At 36.0% G+C, this 22426-nt stretch overlaps 1 protein-coding gene across 2 annotated transcripts; it reads left to right on the top strand.

Annotated features, from left to right (window-relative positions):
• Positions 1 to 21: 21 nt before the first annotated feature.
• On the top strand, positions 22 to 21940 carry LOC121381016 (NAD-dependent protein deacetylase sirtuin-6-like). Of its 2 annotated transcripts, none has more exons than XM_041510093.1 (7): positions 22 to 352; positions 1902 to 2132; positions 17554 to 17661; positions 18431 to 18558; positions 19349 to 19434; positions 20068 to 20148; positions 20736 to 21940. In XM_041510093.1, the coding sequence occupies exons 2-7, from the start codon at positions 1928 to 1930 to the stop codon at positions 21685 to 21687; spliced, it is 1560 nt and encodes a 519-aa protein (XP_041366027.1). In that variant the 5' UTR covers positions 22 to 352; positions 1902 to 1927; the 3' UTR covers positions 21688 to 21940. The 2 variants fall into 2 exon arrangements, with proteins under 2 accessions (XP_041366027.1, XP_041366026.1); XM_041510092.1 differs by lacking the exon at positions 22 to 352 and adding an exon at positions 567 to 665.
• The last annotated feature ends 486 nt before the right edge of the window (positions 21941 to 22426 follow it).

Genomic DNA, 22426 nt, shown 5'->3' with positions numbered 1-22426 from the left:
ATATTTTATATGCTACGGGGAACGCCTTTTTTCATACTATAGTTATGGAATGTACTACAAATGATTTATTTCTGAGCCAATTATTTTGTATCTTGCACACAAAAATAGTATCTTTTTATTTCCAAAACAATTTTACTTTTCTTCTTACATCAAGCCAAACTGAAATTATTAACAAAAAATACTTTTGTAGAAGGATGGGACAGACTTTAGATCTATACTAAATTTTGTATGTGACACATAAATGATAAAAGTATTAAAACATATTATCAATTTAAACTTATTATATTATGCTTATGCCTTTACAACCTTCGTCTCGACATTGTTACAACCAGTGGACCACACCTGGTCAAAGGTATGTGCTTTCTTGTCTGTAATTTTTTTTTTAGCGGGTTTCCTCTTATGACTACGTGTCAGATTTATCAAAGGTTTACATACAATAGCCGATGATTAATTTATCAATGTGCTCTAGTGGTGTCGTTAAACAAAACAAACTTCTGTTTTTGACATTGTTATAAATGTTAATGCTTTTCAATAAATGGAAGAAATATTTTCTTATTTAAGCAATGGGAGATCACTCTAAACATTCATCATTGAAAGAAAGAAAATCTTAACAACTTAGGACTTTTACACTGTGAATTACAGGCTTTAGAGTTTAATAAACCACGGTAAGCCTTTTAGAGTGAGCCAAACATCCAGCGGAAGGATTTTCCTTTGACACTGTCACTAACCCTAACCCTAACCCAATTTATGATAAGTATTTATAATGTTCTTTATTATACGTGACAGTGCCAAAGGTCGTTGAAAGGAAAGTCCTACCCAAATGGTAAACATGGTATAATATCCGCCCGGTCCCCTCCATTATTATTTTTAGTTAGGGGTTCGGGTTAAGGTTAGGGTTAGGGTTGGGGTTAAGGTTAGGGTTAGGGGAGTGGGGGGACCGGGCGGATATTTTTCCACAAAATCAAAATTTTACACCTTAATTGACAGTCATTCCAGTTCACAATTGTCACATTGTTATAAAAAATAAAAGCGAAATAAGATCAACGTGTGTGCACAATCTACCCGAGAAAAATAAAATCCATGTAGGCATCTTAGCCATGCATGATAATGAACATGTATGCATCTGCAGGACTATGCCACTCAAGAAAACGAGTCCGAAACTGATCATGAGATGGGTCATGTGTGATCGTTCATTTTCATAGTAATATTTTTAACAAGACAAAACAAAAAAGTACTAAAATAATTTTGGGACAATAGTGTAGCGTTTATGGGCTAAAAGTGAGGTCATGGTCGGTCTATAAATAGTGGGGTCAACGATCCACATCTACTGCGCTGAATCACCGGACATGCAAATCGTTCTGGATACAAGGGGGTGCCTCTATTTATGCACCATTTTAAAATGTTTATTTACTACAGACCTAAAACAATTTGTAGTGTATTTCAGATTATGCACTGCTTCATTGGTGAGAGTCACATTTTATTAAATATTTCACAGTGTTCACATAGAAAATGGTCCTTAAATGCTTAGGTGCGCCGATACACCGGACAGCACTGTATCGAGAAGATATCTGAAACGTTAAAATCAGACTTTCAAAATTAATCTGGATCATTTCGCCCCAAAACAAATTTGCCCTTTATCCGGGTCGTTTCATCCCTGATGTATTTTTATCGAAATCTTTTTGCCTTGTCCTTTCCCACTAACGAGTTAACCCCCTATCCCCACCCCCTTCAAAAAGGGTTAGAAACAGTAATCTTTGAATAAAATATTTTCAGTAGCAGTTTAGCACTGAAAGTTTTTGAGCATTGTGAAAATGGAAGTGCTTCTCAAACCATGATAAATTAGTGTGAGGAAGTTTTTTTGCACTTCAGTTCAAAATGATTTCCTTTAATGTATATTTTAGATTTAAAAGCAGAAACCACAAGCAGAATGTCCGTAAATTATGCCACAGGGTTGTCTTCCTATGACTACAAAGGAAAGTGTGGCATGCCTGAGAAGTTTGATTCTGAGGCCATTTTACAGGACAAGATTTGTGAGCTGGCCAACATGGTACGACAGAGTCGGCATCTCGTTGTTCACACTGGAGCAGGTATCAGCACCTCTGTGGGAATTCCTGACTTCCGTGGTCCAAAAGGTATCAAGCCAGCATACTACCACTTAGCCCGAGTGCTCTGACCGTAAGAGAGCAAGATGTATATTTGAACATTGATCATTTCAACCTCCCTGATAACAATCTGTTTCACATGTATATTAATCACTAATACATACACTATAGGCAGAAACTCAACAGCACTATCTTATAATAATGTTTCGGTTAAATACATAGTTGCTGACGGGTTTCTTTCTGTAGTGTGTGTATTAATGACTAATATGTGACAATTATGTTATCAGGGAACTCGAAAATTATCAATGTAAAGGTATTTAATGTTAACATTGGATTGTTAATGTATTAGATCAGGAATCTTTGACTACCGTTTGGTAGGCACATATTGCAGAGTTTTGATATACTCCGACTTCAGTGAAAGCATCATAACTCCAAATGTCCATCTTGCTCTCTTATGGTCAGAGTACTCTAACTACTACCACCATTCATTTCAGTATATTTATTCTTGTATTGTACTACAGGGCCCTTGCTTAGCTAACTTTAAAGTGTAGACTGAAAACTTAAATCAAATTTTGCCCATACAAACATATTCATTTCATTTGATGAATGAATTAGAAAATAAGTATTTTCAGGGGATAATAAACTTTGAAAAAAAGAAGAAGAAACCAGATAATAAATAAATAAATAAATAATCCTTAGCGTTGTTGTCGGCTGATAGGTTTCTCAACAGTGTACTTTACATTCACCTATGTATTAGGTTGGTTTTGTCATAATATAACACCATATTTTTATAAAATCGTAAGTCTTAACTATCTATATGGCCAATATATCCCACTTGTTTGTGAAATTTTTGTCATTATTTGCATAAATATACTTATCAATAATTGACCGTCATTGAGAGCAATATTATGTTTTATGGACTGAAGAAACTGACATTGACCGAGACCAATTCGGTCTATAAAACATGATATTTTCCGAAATGTGGTCAATAATTGTTTCATTACATAAATCATAAATGTCATCTATAAGACTCGTACATTCCTGCTTTGCCAATGCTTATAATTTCCCCGCAATGCGTTAAAACTGATGGAATTTAGTGACGTAATCCTATGACGTTGTATAACACGCAGAGGAATGCAGCAATAAACAGTTGAAACATTACCAAGACAAAAAATCTAATTCAAGACATTATAACCAGCAAGAGTGCCAAAATCATATTAATAGCCAAATAAAACACAAAATGTGATAAATCTGAACATTACCTTCAAATGCATTTTTTATTTGTAACATAAAATCCTGAGAGTGCCAATTTCAAATGCATTTTGATGTATCATGTACGTTTCTAAATCTCAGATATATTCCATACACAATTTGACAATTACTGACCTTTTTTTTGTCGTATTTGCCGAATTAAACTCGGTATGACTAAAGAAGGACAGCAAAGCGTTCTGTCACAAGTTTGTAGTTGTTTACATTAGAATTAGCAGCTGACGTTGCATTACGTTACCTACTCATTTATTGGATAAAATTTGGTCTCATCTTTATCTAAAATTGGTCAGGGCAATATCACTTTTGATGGACCGGTGAGACCGTCTCAGGGCAATATGACTATTTACGGATGGTCATGTGACTGGTTTTTGACCAATAAGAATACAGATAAATTTTCATTATGAAATATTTTTCTATATTTCTATTATATTTTATGATACTTATAGCTTCAGAAAATTTTGGATTTTGTTTGGCATATTTACAACTAGGTATATTTATTTTTTTACCTAAGACAATGATGTGTTTTAGTAGGATAGTCTGTAAAGGATTCCCAAGTAATATGTCGATTATATAAAGATTTACAATCAAACCTGTTTGATCTTTAAACCACGTTTCGAATTGTTGCAAAAACATTTGAGAATGAGAGCAATGTTCTAATGACTCAGCTTCTTCACTGCAAAAAGTACATAAAATGTCACTTTGTATACCACATTTCTGTACGTAAGTATTCGTTGTCAGAATGCAATGCATAAGTTTGAACTGGAAATTCCGAACTGTTTTTGGCATGTCCAGTCACTCCATAATCAACAAGATGTTTAATCATCAGTGTCTGAAATTCCACCTTTTATGTGTGCAATCTCTGCTGCCAGGAGTTGCTGTAACTGTTAATTGCTCCCTTCATCTGACCCACAGGTGGCGATTATTGTCCGATTATTGTTTACAAAATTAATCTCTATTATTATGGTAAAGAACTGTATAAATTTATGAATATTTTTAATGTTAAAAAAAAAAAAATTCTTACAAATTACACGATTAGCTGTATGAGAGGTGGCATTATCATGCTGAAAAATCGAGATGTTGGCGTTGTTATGGAACAGAGGAATGACATGATCAATCTAATTAAAATTAGCTCCACTATTACATGTAATAGTGGAACTAATTTTAATTAGATTGTACGTGATGAGCAAGAATGTCATCGCGGTAACGTTGAGCATTTAAATTGCCATCAATGATGACTAGTGGTGAACGATAACCATGGGCAATGGCTGCCCAGACCATGACACAACCCCCATCCCCGAAACGATCTCGTTCAAGAACACAACAGTCAGCATAGCGTTCATTTCTCCTACGGTAGACACGCACACTGCCATCACCACGTTGTAAAGAAAATCTGGATTCATCCGAAAAAAGAACGGTATTCCAGCGTCGCCGTATCCAACGAGTGTGTACACGTGCCCAAGACGATTTAGCCGATGCGTTGCGTTAAAACGCATCCGACGTAAGGACGTCGTGCATGTAAACCGTTCTCCCGCAGACGATTACGAACAGTTTGCCCACTGATTCGGTTATTATGAAGCCCAGGTGTGTTAGCAGCAGTAGCAGTGGCAGTTTGGAATCGATTGCGCAGTTGCGTGTTCATGATATAGCGGTCTTGACCACGCGTTGTAACACGCAGACGTCCACGACGTGGCAAGTCGTTGGTGCTTCCTGTCGTTCGAAATCTTACTCAACTAGAACTCCCAACATGCCTTGCAACGTCTTCTGTCGACATGCCAGCACCAAGCATGCCAATCGCCCGTTCGCGTAAATTATTGGGTATTCTTGGCATACTAAAAATGCTACAATGTAAAAAAACGTTAATTTTTTCACAAATTTTGAAGCGTTTTCGTTCACTTGACAACAATATCAGTAAGACAAGTAAAACAGATTGACCGAATACTACACGGGACATGTCGAACCATGCATGCGCGTGCAAATTGAATTTCACGTTGTCGACGATTAACTGCAAAAGTAATCGATAAAATTCATTAATACTGATAATACAGCTCACGGCTAATACTACCTATATAATTTCATTACACAATGAATTCTTTAACACAACAAATACTATATGTACAAATCGGAAGTTTCTTTTTTTGTTCAGTATATGTATATGTATCTATATGTATATGTCTATGTATGTATATGTCTATGTATGTATATGTCTATGTATATATATATATATGTATATATATGTATATATATATATATATATATATATATATAATCTATATATCTATATATCTATGTATATATATATATGTGTATCTATATATATATATGTTGTATATATGTATGTTTATGTATATACATGTATGTCTGTATATGTATATGTATGTGTATGTATATATATATATATATATATATATATATATATATATATATATATATATATATATATGTCTGTGTATATATATATATATATATATATATATATATATATGTATATGTCTGTATATATATATATATATATATATATATACTCTTCAAAAAAAGAAACGCAAAAGGGTAAAAATGGGTTATAACTCCGATTTTATGTTTCCTACCGGTTCATGCTTTGTGAATATAAGGTCATTGCATGTCCCAAACACATTCCCACGGTTACATTCGATAAAACGCAGCTACTGTACAATAAAGTTCCAAAATGTGAATATTCGCAAAAACGCAGCCACGTGCAAACCATGTCACCACTGCACGTGCGTTGTCTGCACGTGCAACATGAACACCGACAGTATAAAAGTGCAGGGTGTTCGCTTGCCTGGCCTCTGTATCTGGCCGACAGTTGACAATCCAGGACATGCCACGTCTCAGTGAACCGCAGAGAAACAATGCCATCGGCCGACTAGACGCAGGCGAATCCAGAACGGCCGTTGCCAGGGCATTCCATGTGTCCCCAAGCACAATATCCAGACTGTGGGACCGTTACCAGCAACATGGATCAACACGTGACCTCCCTAGATCCGTTCGACCACGGGTCACTACCCCCGGGCAGGACCGCTACATCCGGGTACGCCACCTTCGGGAACGATTGACTACTGCCATCTCCACAGCCGCAGCAATACCAGGTTTGCGCAGGATATCCGACCAGACCGTACGGAACCGCCTACGTGAGGTAGGAATTCGTGCCAGACTCCGACTGCAGTAGTGCCAGATTCATCGACAATGGCCTCAACTGCGATGGAGACAGGTATGGTTCAGTGACGAGTCCCGATTTCTGCTCCGACGTCATGATGGAAGATGTCGCGTGTATAGGCGTCGCGGTGAACGTTATGCGGCAAACTGCGTGCAGGAAGTGGACAGATTCGGCGGGGGTAGTGTCATGGCGTGGGCAGCCATCTCACACACTGGCAGAACTGACCTGGTCCACGTGCAGGGCAACCTCAATGCACAGGGCTACATTGACCAGATCCTCCAGCCACACATCGTTCCAGTTATGGCCAACGCCAACGCAGTGTTCCAACATGACAACGCCAGGCCTCACACAGCACGTCTCACAACGGCTTTCCTACAGAACAACAACATTAATGTCCTTCCTTGGCCATCGATATCACCGGATTTGAACCCAATTGAGCATCTATGGGACGAGTTGGACCGACAGCGACAACCACAGCCCCAGACCCTGCCCGAGCTGGCAGCAGCCTTGCAGGCCGAGTGGGCCACCATCCCCCGGGACGTCATCCGTACTCTGGTTGCTTCAATGGGCAGGCGGTGCCAGGCAGTTATCAACACACGCGGAGGCCACACCCGGTATTGACTCCAGATGACCTTGACCTTGGTGGTGTGTCCTATCACTTACTCACAATGGACTAGAGTGAATTGTGAGCAATCCTGCAACATTTGGTAATTATCGGACTCACCATTCAATAATTAAATCAATTCTCCAAATGTTATGACAATGTGGTTTTGCGTTTCTTCTTTTGAAGAGTATATATATATATAGAACCCCTTTCCAAACAATGAGATGACGCCGGTTACACTCGAGATACACAAACTTTTGTTGCGAAATATACGTTAACAAGTTGCATTAAGTTGTGGTATGCATGTAAAATGGCCTGGTCACAGAGCCACGACAAAAAAACGCTTGTTTTCAGTCGTACTAGTGTATTTATAAGAAATGATACATGGCATACTTCTCACATCCCACAAACAGGATAGCATACACGACGTCCTTTGATGGATCATTGGTTGGAATGGGAAATAATCAATGGGCCCACTGAGGAGGATCGAACTTTGAGCAAATGGAACCTCAGACAGACGTTCTTGTTAGTTATCCCGGTCATTTGGGGACAAGGACTTTTATATGTGAAATCCTGAGTGGGGGGGATCATTCGATCCCCCCGATCCCTCCTGGCTACGGGCCTAACATGTTACTTAATATGTTTGCTTCAAACATTCAAATGAAGTACCTTATGACTGCGCACAATAAACCCTCATGAATTTATAATAAAGAGACCATCCTGAGTTTGTAGCTATATTATCAAGCTGTCGGCTAGTCTAATCTGTTATAAATAAAACTTAATCTTTCTTCGAATTTAAATAGCTGTATATGCAATACAGTTACATTTCTGACCATTCTCAGGTCGGTAGCAACCAAAAAGTTGGAGCCCCGATTTAAAATATGGCTTTTGCCCCCCCGCCCCACCAACTAGACTGTCCCTCCACTACCGATTGTGCGCAACTCCAAATATCGTCCCTACGGGCCTGATTCTAATGTTTTATATACCATAGCTCAACTTTCATATGTATCATTTAATTTTATTCCAAATACCGAACAAAATTTTAAATAACTTGGTGAAAAGAAATCCTGACAAGAATCCTGAATGTATTTATCTGTATAATGCTTTATAAATATTTAAATTATGTTAAATACAATAAATATCTGCATACATACACGCGCGCATACATTAATATTATTTCAGCCCATATCTGATATTTATTGCGTATGAATCCGAAGCAATGGGTTGTCGGGCGTTAACAACAAATTATTTTTTATTTCGTGATAAGCAATCATTCAGAAATGTCTCCAATAAGTCTTGTTGGATGTCGACAGAATTTTCGGGTTCCCTACTGATAGAATAATTAATCATGGAGATATTCACATTCCTATTGCGTGGCCTCCCATTGTCTATACCCCCCAACTTGTCCACAGGTCTATTTTTGCAAAATCTCGTGTGAGTTAGCAGTTTGCGTCTTCAAATTACCCAACCCACCCGCTAACGTCAACGAACTTCGTCAAGCGCTCATTCAGGAATGGAACAATATTCCACAGGCAGAAATCAACACTTTAGTCAATTCTATGCGCCTGCGATGCACTGCAGTGGTCAATTGAAGAGGTGGTCATACCCGTTATTAAGTGGGTGGGTTTTTTTTTAACCCCTTCCACACTTGGTCAAAATTTCTCCCAGTTTCTGTTAACCTATGGCCATGATTTTTGCACTAAACGATGCATCATGGAACACTCTTTAAACGCATATATAACAATTATTCCCCAGGTTTGTTTTCATCAAGTTATGTTCAAGCAAAGTTAGTGGAAGTTTCTTATTTTGTTCAGTATATATATATATATACATATACATATACATACACATACACATACACATACACATACACATACACATACACATACACATACACATACACATACACATACACATACACATACATACACACACACATACACACACACACACACACATACATACACACACACACACACACACACATATATATATATATATATATATATATATATATATATATATATATATACATATACATATATATATTCATGAGTTCCGTTTACATGGAATATCGACACCCCCACCCACTAATCATGCTGACTACAGGCTTGAAGTTATATACACTATTCATAAGTTAGACTAAACATCAAATTAGGATCGTATCGGGTTGCATGGGTCTACCACTCTGGAAAAGTTGCTGCACTTTATGTTATGTATAATCATGTACGTTATAAAAACGTGTGATACTTGCATACCTTATCGATACATAGGACTTCTCCCTATACTTGTAAATGTGTATCAAAGTGCTGATGGTATTGCTAACAATCTCGACCAATGTTCTCAGGTACAAAATACAAAATAGTAACCAAACACTATTGTACATACAGATATATGTTTACTTCAAACTGATCTTCATGTAAAGAAGATGTCACCTTCTAAATTCTTCAAAATAAACAACGCAAACAGCATGTCAACTTTTACTTCCGCATTTACATGTGATGTCAAACTTTACTGACATCAAGCTAAGTTGTAGGTTTTTGCATGTGACGGCTCATATATGTTTTAAAACTTCGCAAATATCAGATATTATTTCAAGTGAAGTTGTATGTATCTGATATAAATGATAGTGAAAATAAAATAAAATAAGATAAATAAATACATAAATAAATAATTTTTGGATAGACATGTAACATTGATTAGTAGTTATACGACTGTCTTTTTTAATGAAACGATAAGGGGAAAATAGAGCTGTGATAAAGGTCTGTGTGAGTTAGGGTTTTAGGGGGAAGGGGAGGCATATTTTATTAAATTTTAAATACTGATACATGTGGAGAATTAAACATCACTGGAAATCCGTGTCAGTATTTAACTATAATTCTAATTGTTAAAAGTAAAAAAGTAAAAAAATACATTCCACTAAAGTTAATTTTATTGTATGAATCATTTAATTTTACATTGTTAAAATACCTTTGACAGGTGGCTCCAGAGACTTTGTCTAAGTTAATGTTTCACTGCTTTTGGTCTTAAACCATTCCGATGTAAACTTTAGTAGACTGTTTTTCGCTGCCATTTTAACATCTTGTACGAAATATGTACATTAGTCGCTAGAGATTCACAGCTCCTACGAAGCTACTCACGACGCTCATGACAACTGTTGATCATGCCCCCCAATTTGTATATAGCCTCAATACCGTCCAATTCGGCAAGGGATGGTACTCTTCGTGCACATACGCAATGGGAATGTGAAAGAGGTCTATTGTTTTGTTAAGATTCTTCAAAATAACACCTATTGAAAATTGTTGCAGCCATTTTATGTATTAAAATATGTGACATCGATCTTCAGAATTGTACGATTAGCTGACAGTTCTAAACATGAAAACTGTTAATAATATTTTGTAAGCCTTCATTACAAGAATAGACCTAAATATACAGTGGAACCTCATTAGTCCGGACTCTAGTAGTCCGGAATCCTCACCTTACGGACGGTTTTATCACAAAACGAAACGACCACCCAGTAAAGTTATTCATTAATCCGGATATTCAGCTTCCGGAACCGGACGGTCATAATTCTGAACCAAATGTAAAAAGTAAAGGCAAATTGCTTCGTTTGATTGAACATAAAAGTAATCCGCCAATTAACGCTCAAGGAATCGACAGAGTTAAAATGGCTGCACGGGGTTTCACACCGCAGTTTATTTAACCATTCACCTGTGTCTATTTAGTGTTAGTCAGATAGAGCACAAGTGTTCACCCCGGAGGTGGTCACTGGCGAAGTCAGAGGCTAGATCCGGGGCGGGCGTGCCTGAACCCTTGTGGATAGGGGCACGTTAATAGAGTTGCCCGTTCACAAGTGTTTGATGTTTTTTTAAATATAATTATTTACACACACATATATATACATATATATATATATATATATATATATATATATATATATATATATATATATATATATATATATATATATATATATATAGGGGAGGGGCGGGTTAGTTGAGCCACTTTTTACAAAGTTGTGTCCTGTGTGTAAGATATGAGATATTAGAGGATGATCAATATTGTAATGCATACATCATCATGTCATTCATACCTACCAGTGAAACTAGCATGATAGATCAAATACATGCGGTCTGATGGGCCATCAAAAATATTTTTTTAAATGGCTTAACTTTCCCCACTGTTGGGGTAAAGTGTGCCACTTCAAAGGGTAAGTTGATCCAGTGGTGTTAAATTGTTTTTATTGAAATGTAAACACAATCAAACATAATGAAAAATGTTTATTATCAGTTAAACTTTAACTGGATGTACTTTAATAACACAAACAATGTAAAAACAAATAAATTTGAACGTAATGAAACTTTAAAAAGTGTTTTTCAAAACTGTTGGCCAAGCAATACCACATCATTCACTATGACGTGTGAAATATAAATATCTTAATATCAGTAAAACATTCTATGAGCACTTTAGTAATGCAAGCATGATTACTGGAGCCAAGGAAAACAAAACATGAACTATCAAATATAACTGTCTTCACGTCAGAAAATTTTGATAAGCACTTTAGTAATCCTAACATGGTTACTATACAGCCAAAAGAAAAAACCCATGTTAACCATGACATGTCAAAAATAGCGGTCTTAACATCAATAAGGCTCTCTGAATGCACTTTAGTAACGCAAACATGGTTACTAGAAATGTGAACACAAATATAATAAAAAGCGTTCTTCAAAACTCTACAGTAACCAATCAATAAGGCTCTCTGAATGCACTTTAGTAACGCAAACATGGTTACTAGAAATGTGAACACAAATATAATAAAAAGCGTTCTTCAAAACTCTACAGTAACCAAAAAACAAAAGGCAATTAATCATAAAATGTCAAACATAACAATCTTAATGTCAGTAAATATTTTTTGTTTTCAGAATGCACAAACATGGTTACTATTAATTGGAAAAACACATCATTAACAAAATGTCAAACAAAACCATCTTGGTATCAGTAAAGCTTTCATTGGGTATACCTTTGTAATGTCAACAGCTTGCTATAGACATAGATATTAATGTTAGCCTATAGGTTCCACAAGCTAAGGTCACAGTTGAAAATTAACTGATTTGCTCTACAAACTGTACCTCCAGCTTGGTTTGGCTCAGGCAATTTATATACAATGTCTTCACGAGGGAAGGAAGCAACATCATCACGGTTTTTGACAAAGGTACTAGGTCCAGTTTGAACTTTCCCAGATACTTTTCGAAGAAAAACACCTTCAAATTCATCACCGTCAATAGAGTCAACACTAGCAATGAAATGAACGACGCTTGTCTTTCCTGCTACTTTGACAATGACGAAATCACCTTGAATAATTTCGTCAACACCATCATCTTCATATTCGGATTCGTCGGTCAACTCCATTTCCCTATCATCATCAGTGGAACTACTAGAGTCAAGAGGTAATGCCACCTTTCGTCGTTTTTTCCGAACATTTGTGGTTTTGAACAGGGCCTTTTAACTGATTTGTTTGTCTTCTGCCCTCTGGGTTTACTATTAACCAGAGCTGCTGCTATCTCATTTCGAACTGGAGTATCTGTCAATATCTTGGTGCTTCTTTTCTTACGCGAAGTTACATTTTTGCGTGGCTCTGCTTTAGGAATTTCCAAAATTGAAGATGGTGACACATATCCTGTCACATCCTCAGAGTAATTCAGAGAGGTGGACGGACCTTCCATGCTGTTCTGGATCTCGTCTGTAGTTACATGTTCAGCATTAGACTGAGCTTCAGTAGTTGATGAACTAGGAGCACCTGTAAGGGAGTAAGCAGTGGTATCATCAATGGAATCAGGTTGATCCCCTTCGTGGCCAGGCTGTGTTACTTTAATGGGACGATCAGTGACCATTGCAGCTTGAAACTCAGCGTCTGCAAACAAATCTCTGTTATATGGATAGATCCATGTGTTTTTAAAGCCAGATAGCACATTTCTTGGTGTTATCGCTGACAGGTGGGCTTCATTCACCAGAGTAGGGATGTCGTATATTGTTACAGTCTTTCCTGGATTAGAACGCATCCATCCATCCATTGCTCTGTCAAATGCTGCTTTGAAAGGCCCATATACTGTGATATCCAAGGGTTGAAGGTGGTGGGAACAGTGAGGTGGCAAGGTTAACAAAACTATTCCATTGGCTTTGGCAGTGTCTACAACACGAAGTGAAACATGGCTTTCGTGATTGTCCAGTATCAGAAGTATTTTACGTTCTGGTGTGCATCTTGTATGGTGAATTATGTGTTGTAAGTAATCCACAAATATATCCTCATTCATCCAGCCTGTTTTGGTGCAACGCCCAATTGAACCATTTGGAGAACCTCTAATGAAATGGTCATGGTAGTTCACTCTTGGAAAGATGAACATTGGGGGTAGCACATTACCAGAGGCTCCAATGGTATAAACTACTGTTACTAACTGTCCTCGTTCACCAGAGGTTATGGATCCCACCTGCTTTCTTCCTTGTTCAGCAATGATTTTACTAGGCCTCTGCACCATTGTACAACCAGTTTCGTCAGTATTATAAATATCTTGAGGTTGGAAGTGATACTTGTCCATTACAGCTGCAAGATTGTCATAGAATTGACTGACAGAATGTTTGTTAAAAGCCGTAGCTCTAGCCATAGATGTTGCCTGAGGGCTGCGAATTGTTAGGTGATGTCTTTGTTTGAAACCAAACCACCAGTCCTTTCCTGCTTTACCATCTCTTTGCCAATTGTCTGGCATAAGCAGATTGTTACATGATGCAAATTCATATGCAAGTTTAAGACATTTTTGTAGAGATAAACCATGGAATTGATCACAAAGCTGTTTCACGTGATTTGCAAGATCCTCTTCCATTTTGGGTGTGAACACTGCATGTGATCTAGAGACGGCAGAATATCCAGTTATAGCTTCAGGGTCAACATCACGCTTTGAGATAAAATGCTTTAATGTCATTCTGTCCACTCCAAAATCCTTAGCAGCAGAGCGTATACTTTTACCACCTCTAACATCCACAGAAGCTCTCTCTAAGATATCTATGGGTGTATTTCCCCTTCTGGTTTTTCGTTTATAGAGACGTGGCATACTGATGCATATTATGTGTTAATATATCTACATGTTTAGGTCTTCCACAAAACATCCTGAAAAATACAATGGGGTAAAATGAGCCATGGCTCAACTTTCCCCAACTGGCACAACTTGCCCAACTCAAGGTGGCACAAATTACCCCATTCCCACCATTTTGACATTTTGCTAATCAAGGAAACGTTTAGCCCGAGTACTCTGACTGTAAGAGAGCTAGACGGACATTTGGACATAAACACGCTCTCATTACAGTCAGAGACCAACCTATGTCTTTTTTTGGCAATTCCTGACTACCAAACGGTAGGCAACGAGTCCCGCTCTAATACCACAACAATCCTATGTTTGACGTCAAATACCTTTACATCAATCATTTTTGAGTTAAGTGATACAAAAAAATCCACATATTAATCACTAATACACTTACTACAGAAAGAAACCCGACAGCACCCACATTCAGCTACGCTTCGTGACACTCCGTCGCGACAATTGCAAAGCTCGGCGATCTATTTCGAGACGTAGACCACGTGATCGCGCACTGGGCGATTCCGCCTTGTGCAGCAGTTACAGGGGCCGTCTCATATCAAGCGAAGTTACAACATGGAAGAGTTGGCTAATGCCGTTTTGGATGAATTTGGATTTCATTACATCATTAAACCAAAACAATTACACATTATTGATTCCAATTTTACTTTGAAGGATACATTTGGGGTGTTATCGAAAGGATACGGCAAAAGTATGTGCTACGTACTGCCTTCTCTTATGAGACGACCCCTGTAACTGCTGCACAAGGCGGAATTGCCCAGTCTCGAAATAGATCGCCGAGCTTTGTAATTGTTGCGACGGAGTGTCACGAAGCGTAGCTGAATGTGGGTGCTGTCGGGTTTCTTTCTGTAGTATGTGTATTAGTGATTAATATGTGGATTTTTTTTGTATCACTTAACTCGAAAATGATTGATGTAAAGGTATTTGACGTCAAACATAGGATTGTTGTGGTATTAGAGCAGGACTCGTTGCCTACCGTTTGGTAGTCAGGAATTGCCAAAAAAAGACATAGGTTGGTCTCTGACTGTAATGAGAGCGTGTTTATGTCCAAATGTCCGTCTAGCTCTCTTACAGTCAGAGTACTCGGGCTAGGAAAAGTTATGTCTTGCATTTGATTCAAACTTGTTTTGAAAAGACATAAGTTATTATACTATTGATTACCACTAATATAACTTTAACAATCTTTACAGTTATTTAAATAGTAAAAAACTTACCTTGTTTGTTGAAATCAACTTTTCCATGTGAAAAGCACTCTTTTCCTTCTCAAATTTTATAGAAATGGCAGACATGTTTATTTCTTAGGTCAAGGACAAAGTGGGTCACCAGCTGTCAATAGGTGTCACCACCTGTCTGAAAGTACTCTTTACAGAGAAATGGGAAGGGGTGGCTCAACTAACCCTCCCCTATATATATATATATATATATATATATATATATATACAGTGGACTCTAAACCGGATTCTGTGTAATCCGGATCTCTGCGTAAACCGGTCCATTTCTAAAGTCCCGTCCAGCTACCGTTTATCTCTTAGGTATAAATCTCTGCCTAATCCGTACTGTCTACTCCGGACTCCGGATCAAAAATCAAGAACGAAAGAACCGTTCATGCATTAATTATCTCTGTCTACACCGGATTGGGATTTGACTGAACAACGGGCTGTTTAATTAGTTGAACAATGATCATCAATTGCCAAATAATCAGGACGCCGTCGCAAGATCAAATACAAAATGTAATCGCATTCGTGTGAAGTTTACTCTTATTGCGGTAGGCCGTTAGATCTGGATTTTGTATTCAAATAATTTCGTATGTACGAATAAATTTAATAATGTTTTAGGAAATAAAATGAAATTTAACCTAGTACAAATATTAGAACGACCAGAAACACGTTTAATATGCAGCCACTAATATTTTATGCAGAAAAATATATTTGATATATAATTACAATCGTTAAAAAGTCTTGTTAGTCGATAACATCTTAAAAATTGCAGCAAACTCAGAAATGTCCCTTTAAGTATATTTTTATGTCTGCGAAATAATCGATTGCAAGTCTGGCTTATATGACTGTTTTCCAACCATCCTTGGGTTCAAATGTCATTGTTGATCGCGAGTTGTCGATCATTCAAGAACCATAATTATGGATGAACTCAGTCTAAACCGGTCTTCTATGTAAACCGGACTATTTCGACGGTACGAAGTGAGTTCGGTTTAGACAGAGTCCACTGTATATATATATATATATATATATATATATATATATATAATAATAATAATAATAATGATAATGAAAACTATAGTGTATTGCTGGAATGGTATTAAACAAGTTACTGTTGGTAGAATAGGTCGGGGTTTGTTTGTGGTGGTTGTTAAGATTAAAAAAAAAATTCATGCCATATATACCCCTCCTTTGATGCTATCCTTAAAAATATTTTGTTTTGTCTATTTCCGACAAGTAGTTTCAAATGTAAGTAGGTAGCGAATTATATAATTTAAAACATTTTTTTTTGCTTCATACATATTTTGGCAAGAATAAAATAAATCATTCATTCATGTAACATTGTTGTAGTTTTGAATATTTCTGGATATCTCTTCATCTTTAGTCAAGTTTTAAACTACCCAAACATTATTAATCAGTGATAGAAAAATGGAATTTTTCACTTGTTCACCGCTATTTAATGATAAACTGGATTTTATTTAATGATTTAAACAACAAACTTTAATGATTAGTAAGGGTTTTAATGTAGTTTTCATAAGGGTATATTCATAGTATATTGTTCACGATTAAGAACCCACACTAAAACAACATTTTAAAATTAAAATAAATGATTTTGCTATTTTCTCTCTTTTTAATTTTTTTTTAATTAAAGTTATGGGCTACCAATTTTTACTGAGGGTTACTAGATTTTATAACGTGGTAGCTACCACTGGTGGGCTACCACTAAAAAAACTTACGTTCAAGTCCTAAGATGAAATGTAGTAAAACCATGGAAATATTCTAAATCTGTTATATGCAAGCATGAGCCCAGGTTTGACTAGTAAATATGTCAAAATGTGATATTTGAAGATGTACACTACACAAATGCAAAAAGAAATAAGCTTGTACTATCATTTTGAAAATGATTTTTATATATGTGGTCAATGCATTCATACTGCATGTTTTAGGTCAGTTTAGATATATGTATCATGTATCTATTTAAATTTTTATATGTATTTCAAAATTAGTTCATTTCTAAAATTAAGAAATTACAATTATTTTATTATAGGGGTTTGGACTCTAGAAGAGAAAGGACAGCAGCCCGAGGTGAACATCACGTTTGAGTCTGCTATTCCTTCTCCAACTCACATGGCTCTTGTTGAACTGGAAAGACTTGGTAAGATACTGAACAGTGAACATCAGGTTCAGTTTGCTATTTATAACCCAAGCAGGCACTCATAACGGGGAAAATAAAAATCATAATTTCTAACTGAGAAATTATTATGCATTGGTTTAACGTACGCTTCTATTGGATGATTTGACGCCAATAAACCAATCACCTTGTCTGTACTAAATATTTCACTCAAGACATAAATTTGATAATAACTGGTAACTTCTTTATTATCCTCTATATAATATACTGCTTCTAGCTCACGTTACTACCAAATTACCTCTTTATTCTGCCTCTCTGTGTCAGTACCACTATAAATAGTATAATCCATTATTTTAAAATAAAATATAAAATTTAATATTCCTGTATGTAAATGTACAAGAGATATCTAAATCTAGATGGGCAGAAGCATGTGGGGTTTTTTTGTTTGTTTTTTAATTATTTTGATCATGTGTCAGAAATGAAAATCTCTTTTAATGTCACCTGTAATGTCTTTGATGAAAGTTTACAATACTCCCACACAAACCCAACAGAGTTTATTGGAAAGTGTACCGGTATATGAAAGATTTCTTGCTGTTCTATCATTAGGTTTCCTATCTGTCCATTTCGACCAAATTCCAGATACTACTTTAGTACTAAATGGACGTAGATTAAATTATGCTTAGGTGTCATTAAACAAATATTAATTAATTTTATTTTCTAATATTAATAATAGCAGCTGATTAAACAGTGAGCTGGAGGTAATTAAAGACACCTTTCTTTCCATGTCTTCCAGGCATAGTGAAGTATGTTGTCAGTCAGAATGTTGATGGTCTACATCTCCGGTCTGGATTTCCAAAAAACAGGCTCTCCGAACTCCATGGAAATATGTTTGTCGACCAGTGCAACAAATGTGGTTGCCAAGTATGTGCATTTTGTCATGGACTGTAAAATTGAAGTGTGTGTTGACATAGCTATATTTTCAGTCATGATTTATTTTAAAATATATACAGTTGGGTCGAACTCAGAAGGGTTGAATATATCATAACACTTGAACAATAACCGAAGTCCTGAATTACACTTAAACAATAGTGACAATGGTTACATTGAATTACCCAATAGGTCAAACACTTTCTCAAGCACCGACGGGGTTTGAGCCAAGAGGATTCATCTGTATAATGTAAAAAATAGCAATAAAAAAGTCTACTGGCTCACATCTACAGTTATGTCATGTTACAGTAAATCTGAAGGGTTTTTTAATCTTTGTTTTTTCAAAAAGCTTTTGACAACATTTATGTAAATGAGAAATAGGGAACATATGGTAATATAATTCATTGACACCTGCACATTTTGGTCTTGTTGAATGGTGCCAAACTAGTAAAGCCTATATTTTAGTGTCAAATGTTTTCATTGGCTGTGTAATTAATCAAATGTAGAGATTCACTGATTATCATAATTATCCAACATCAGCTGGAAATAGTGGCAAGGGAAAAAAAAAAATTAACTCGGTGTTTGCACTTATGCTAAAATAAATTAAACATATTGACAACATGATGTAGTATTTATCCAAAATGTTATCATCTACATGTATCCAAATAAAAACTCTGACATCATCCTTGATTGGGGATAATAAAACAAAACAAAAATCATTAATAAAATTAAAACATTGTGGTGGATTATAGGTAACAGTTTTGAATGATTGTCTGTGTTTCAGTATGTCAGAAAAACATGTTCTCCGACCCTGGGATTGAAGCTTACCGGTGAATCATGTACCCAGCGTAAATCTCGTGGAAATTGTAGGTATGAGAACATATGTATCACAGTAGACATATTAGGGCCATTCACAATTTTCAACATTCTCACAAGTGTACAAAGTTGAAGGTTTTTTCCTGTCACCCTCCCCCTCCTAAAAACATATGTAAAAAATGTTGAATTATCAAGGAATATATGGAGGGGGGGGGGGGGTAAACATAGGCCAATATTAATCCACCCACCCTACACTCCCAGTATAGTTTGTACACTCTTAAAATGTTGATAATTGTGAATGACCACTCAATATTCTGTTGCTTGTGACATTCAAATAACAATGTAATAGGGAGCCTGCTACATTTTGATATCATGTTACACTGCTATGTCATCTCTTTTTCTTTGTTTATTTTATGTTGTTTTTCACCAGTGGAATATGATATTCTTGTGTAAGTTCCCAACTTTGATGGTCTATACTACTGTTTTTATTTGTGAAAAAAGACAAAGACTAAGTTAGACTTTCGTAAAAACAATTAAAAAAAAAAATCAAAGGTATTATAAAATTGGTGTTAATTGAAAATCAGATCAGTATTGTACCCACATATATGCAAAGATATGCTTAAAAGTGGTTAACTGTATGTATTCATAAGTTAAAATTCATGATATTAATTTTTTTATGTATTTCAGAGGAAAGCTGACAGACACAATTTTGGATTGGGAGGATTCTTTGCCAGACAAAGATCTTGATTTGGCAGATGAGCATGGAAAGTAGGTGTTATGTGCAAAAATATGATGAATTGTGCACCAGAGACATAATGTTAAACAGTTTAATAAGTAGCATATTTTTGGACACATTCAGTTCAAAACCATATTACTTTATGTGCCATTCAGGGGTCATAACCTCCCCACCCGTTTAAGAATTTAGTTTTGTTTTTCAGTATATTTTCTGGGTGAGCATGACTCGATCCCCCATATAAACGAGTCCGTATAGTCTTGTTTTAAGTATTCAGTTTAATTAGTTACATTTTCTTGTAATTTACTTCTGGTCATAGTAATGTGTGTAGTCACTAAATATTGACTTTTGTCCAAAATTATTTTGGTACTCGGAACTTTTTTTTTAAACTACCAAATAAAATTTGAAATATTTAAGTTTCAGGAAATTCCAGATGTATTTACTTGTTTAACATCCAATAGTCGATGGTTTCTTTCTTTGGGTGCGATGTTGTTAAATAATCATTAATTCATTTCATATGTATTTATTAATTTTTAAAACCACATTGTGACAGATTACTGGTAATCAATGTCTTATTTTAATAGCTTCAAACTTAAGATGGTCCCTAATCTTTATATTTCAGGAAATCTGACCTCAGTCTTTGCCTTGGCACATCTCTGCAGATTGTACCCAGCGGCAATATACCATTGTTGACAAAACGCAATGGAGGGAAGTTGATTATCGTTAATCTCCAGCAGACTAAACACGACAAACAAGCATCTCTGAAAATCCATGGATACGTGGACACGGTTATGACGAAACTCTGTGAACATCTGAACGTAAAAATCCCCAGGTTTGATCGACCGCAAATTGTCTTACACTCCATTCACACCCACAAGGATGAGGAGAGGGTTAACATGGTTGTTACTGATAAAAGTCTGCTACCTGAATGTGATGATGATGATGACAAAATGTTGCATTTAAAATTTCAGAACAGTGCTATGTCTAGAATTGTGCATTCACAGTCGGTGAAGAGTGAAGCGAGGACCAACAGGGTAAAGAAAGAAAAGTGTGCTAAATTTGTGAAAGATGAAAATGTTTCAGATAGTGGCAATGACAAAAATATTTGTGTCAAAGAATTTGTGAAAGGTAAAGAAAAAGATGAATTAAAAGCAGCAGAATATGACACCAGTGGACATGAAAAGATTGCACTTTTGAAAGAAGATTCTAGTCTGAAGGAAGAAACTGACATTCAGGAAAACATGGCACATTCCATGAAGAATAGTGGAACAGATGGGCTGACAAGTCTAAAATGTTCACCAAACCACATAGCAGAAAACACAAGGGACACAGAAGAATCACTTTTAAAGAGAGACCAGAATATTGCACCATCCGATGGTTTGACTCCAGTTACAGATAAACAGTTGCATAGACATTCAGTGTTGGACATCTGTAAGAGTAAATCACAGGATGATGGTGTGATACCAACACGGGATCCACTAAGCAATGACTTAGATGGACTACGCCAGACAGAGTGCAGTGAGGAGAAACATGCTGATGGGGAACCACACAAAAAGATAAAAAAATTAGAATAAACACAAACACATGTACATACTAGAAACATTTGCACAAAACAATCCTCAGAAATTTCTTCTTTTTTTTTTTAAATTGCAAAGAATGAGATGAATTTTGCAAATATTTGGGATACATGTTACGCACAATATTGATGTGAATTTCTTTAAACATTTTTTTTTTAAATACCTAGTACATGCAGATTAGCTGTATGCCTCTTCTATATATGTATATTTCCAAATAGCATTCTTAGTGTTAATAAACGTGTAGAGTGACCTCTTGACTTTCCATCAGTTTGTACCTGCACCACAAAAATATTAAACAAATACATGTGTTCTACAAAACCAATTTACACGACACAGAATGAAGAATAAGGCAGAATGAAAAATAAATAAAATAACTTGTATCCTGTGAATTACAACAGAGCATATATATATATATACAACAGACCTTCCTATTTATTGCACTCATTTATTTTGTGTGGTATATATTCTTGCACAAAATAAACTTGTGCAATAAATAGGAAGGGAAAACAACGTACGTGAAGTTCTGTATTTATTACATACCTTCTTTTATGTTTTACAAAAACGGTTTTTAAATTTAATGTTGTCACAACACTTTGTTAAATCTATGATCAAAACTCCTTTCGTGGATTTACTTAGAGTTAAGAATCTAACTCTGCGGCAGCCTTGTGTGATGTTTCAAATACGATGTGATGTAATTTGTAAATCATATATGACGTCAGTATATAAATGGCGCTAA

The sequence above is a fragment of the Gigantopelta aegis genome, chromosome 9, assembly GCF_016097555.1.
Source record: "Gigantopelta aegis isolate Gae_Host chromosome 9, Gae_host_genome, whole genome shotgun sequence".
Lineage (NCBI taxonomy): Eukaryota > Metazoa > Mollusca > Gastropoda > Neomphalida > Peltospiridae > Gigantopelta > Gigantopelta aegis.
The sequence above is the reverse complement of the archived record's forward strand: the minus strand, read 5'-3'. Positions and strand labels throughout refer to the sequence as shown.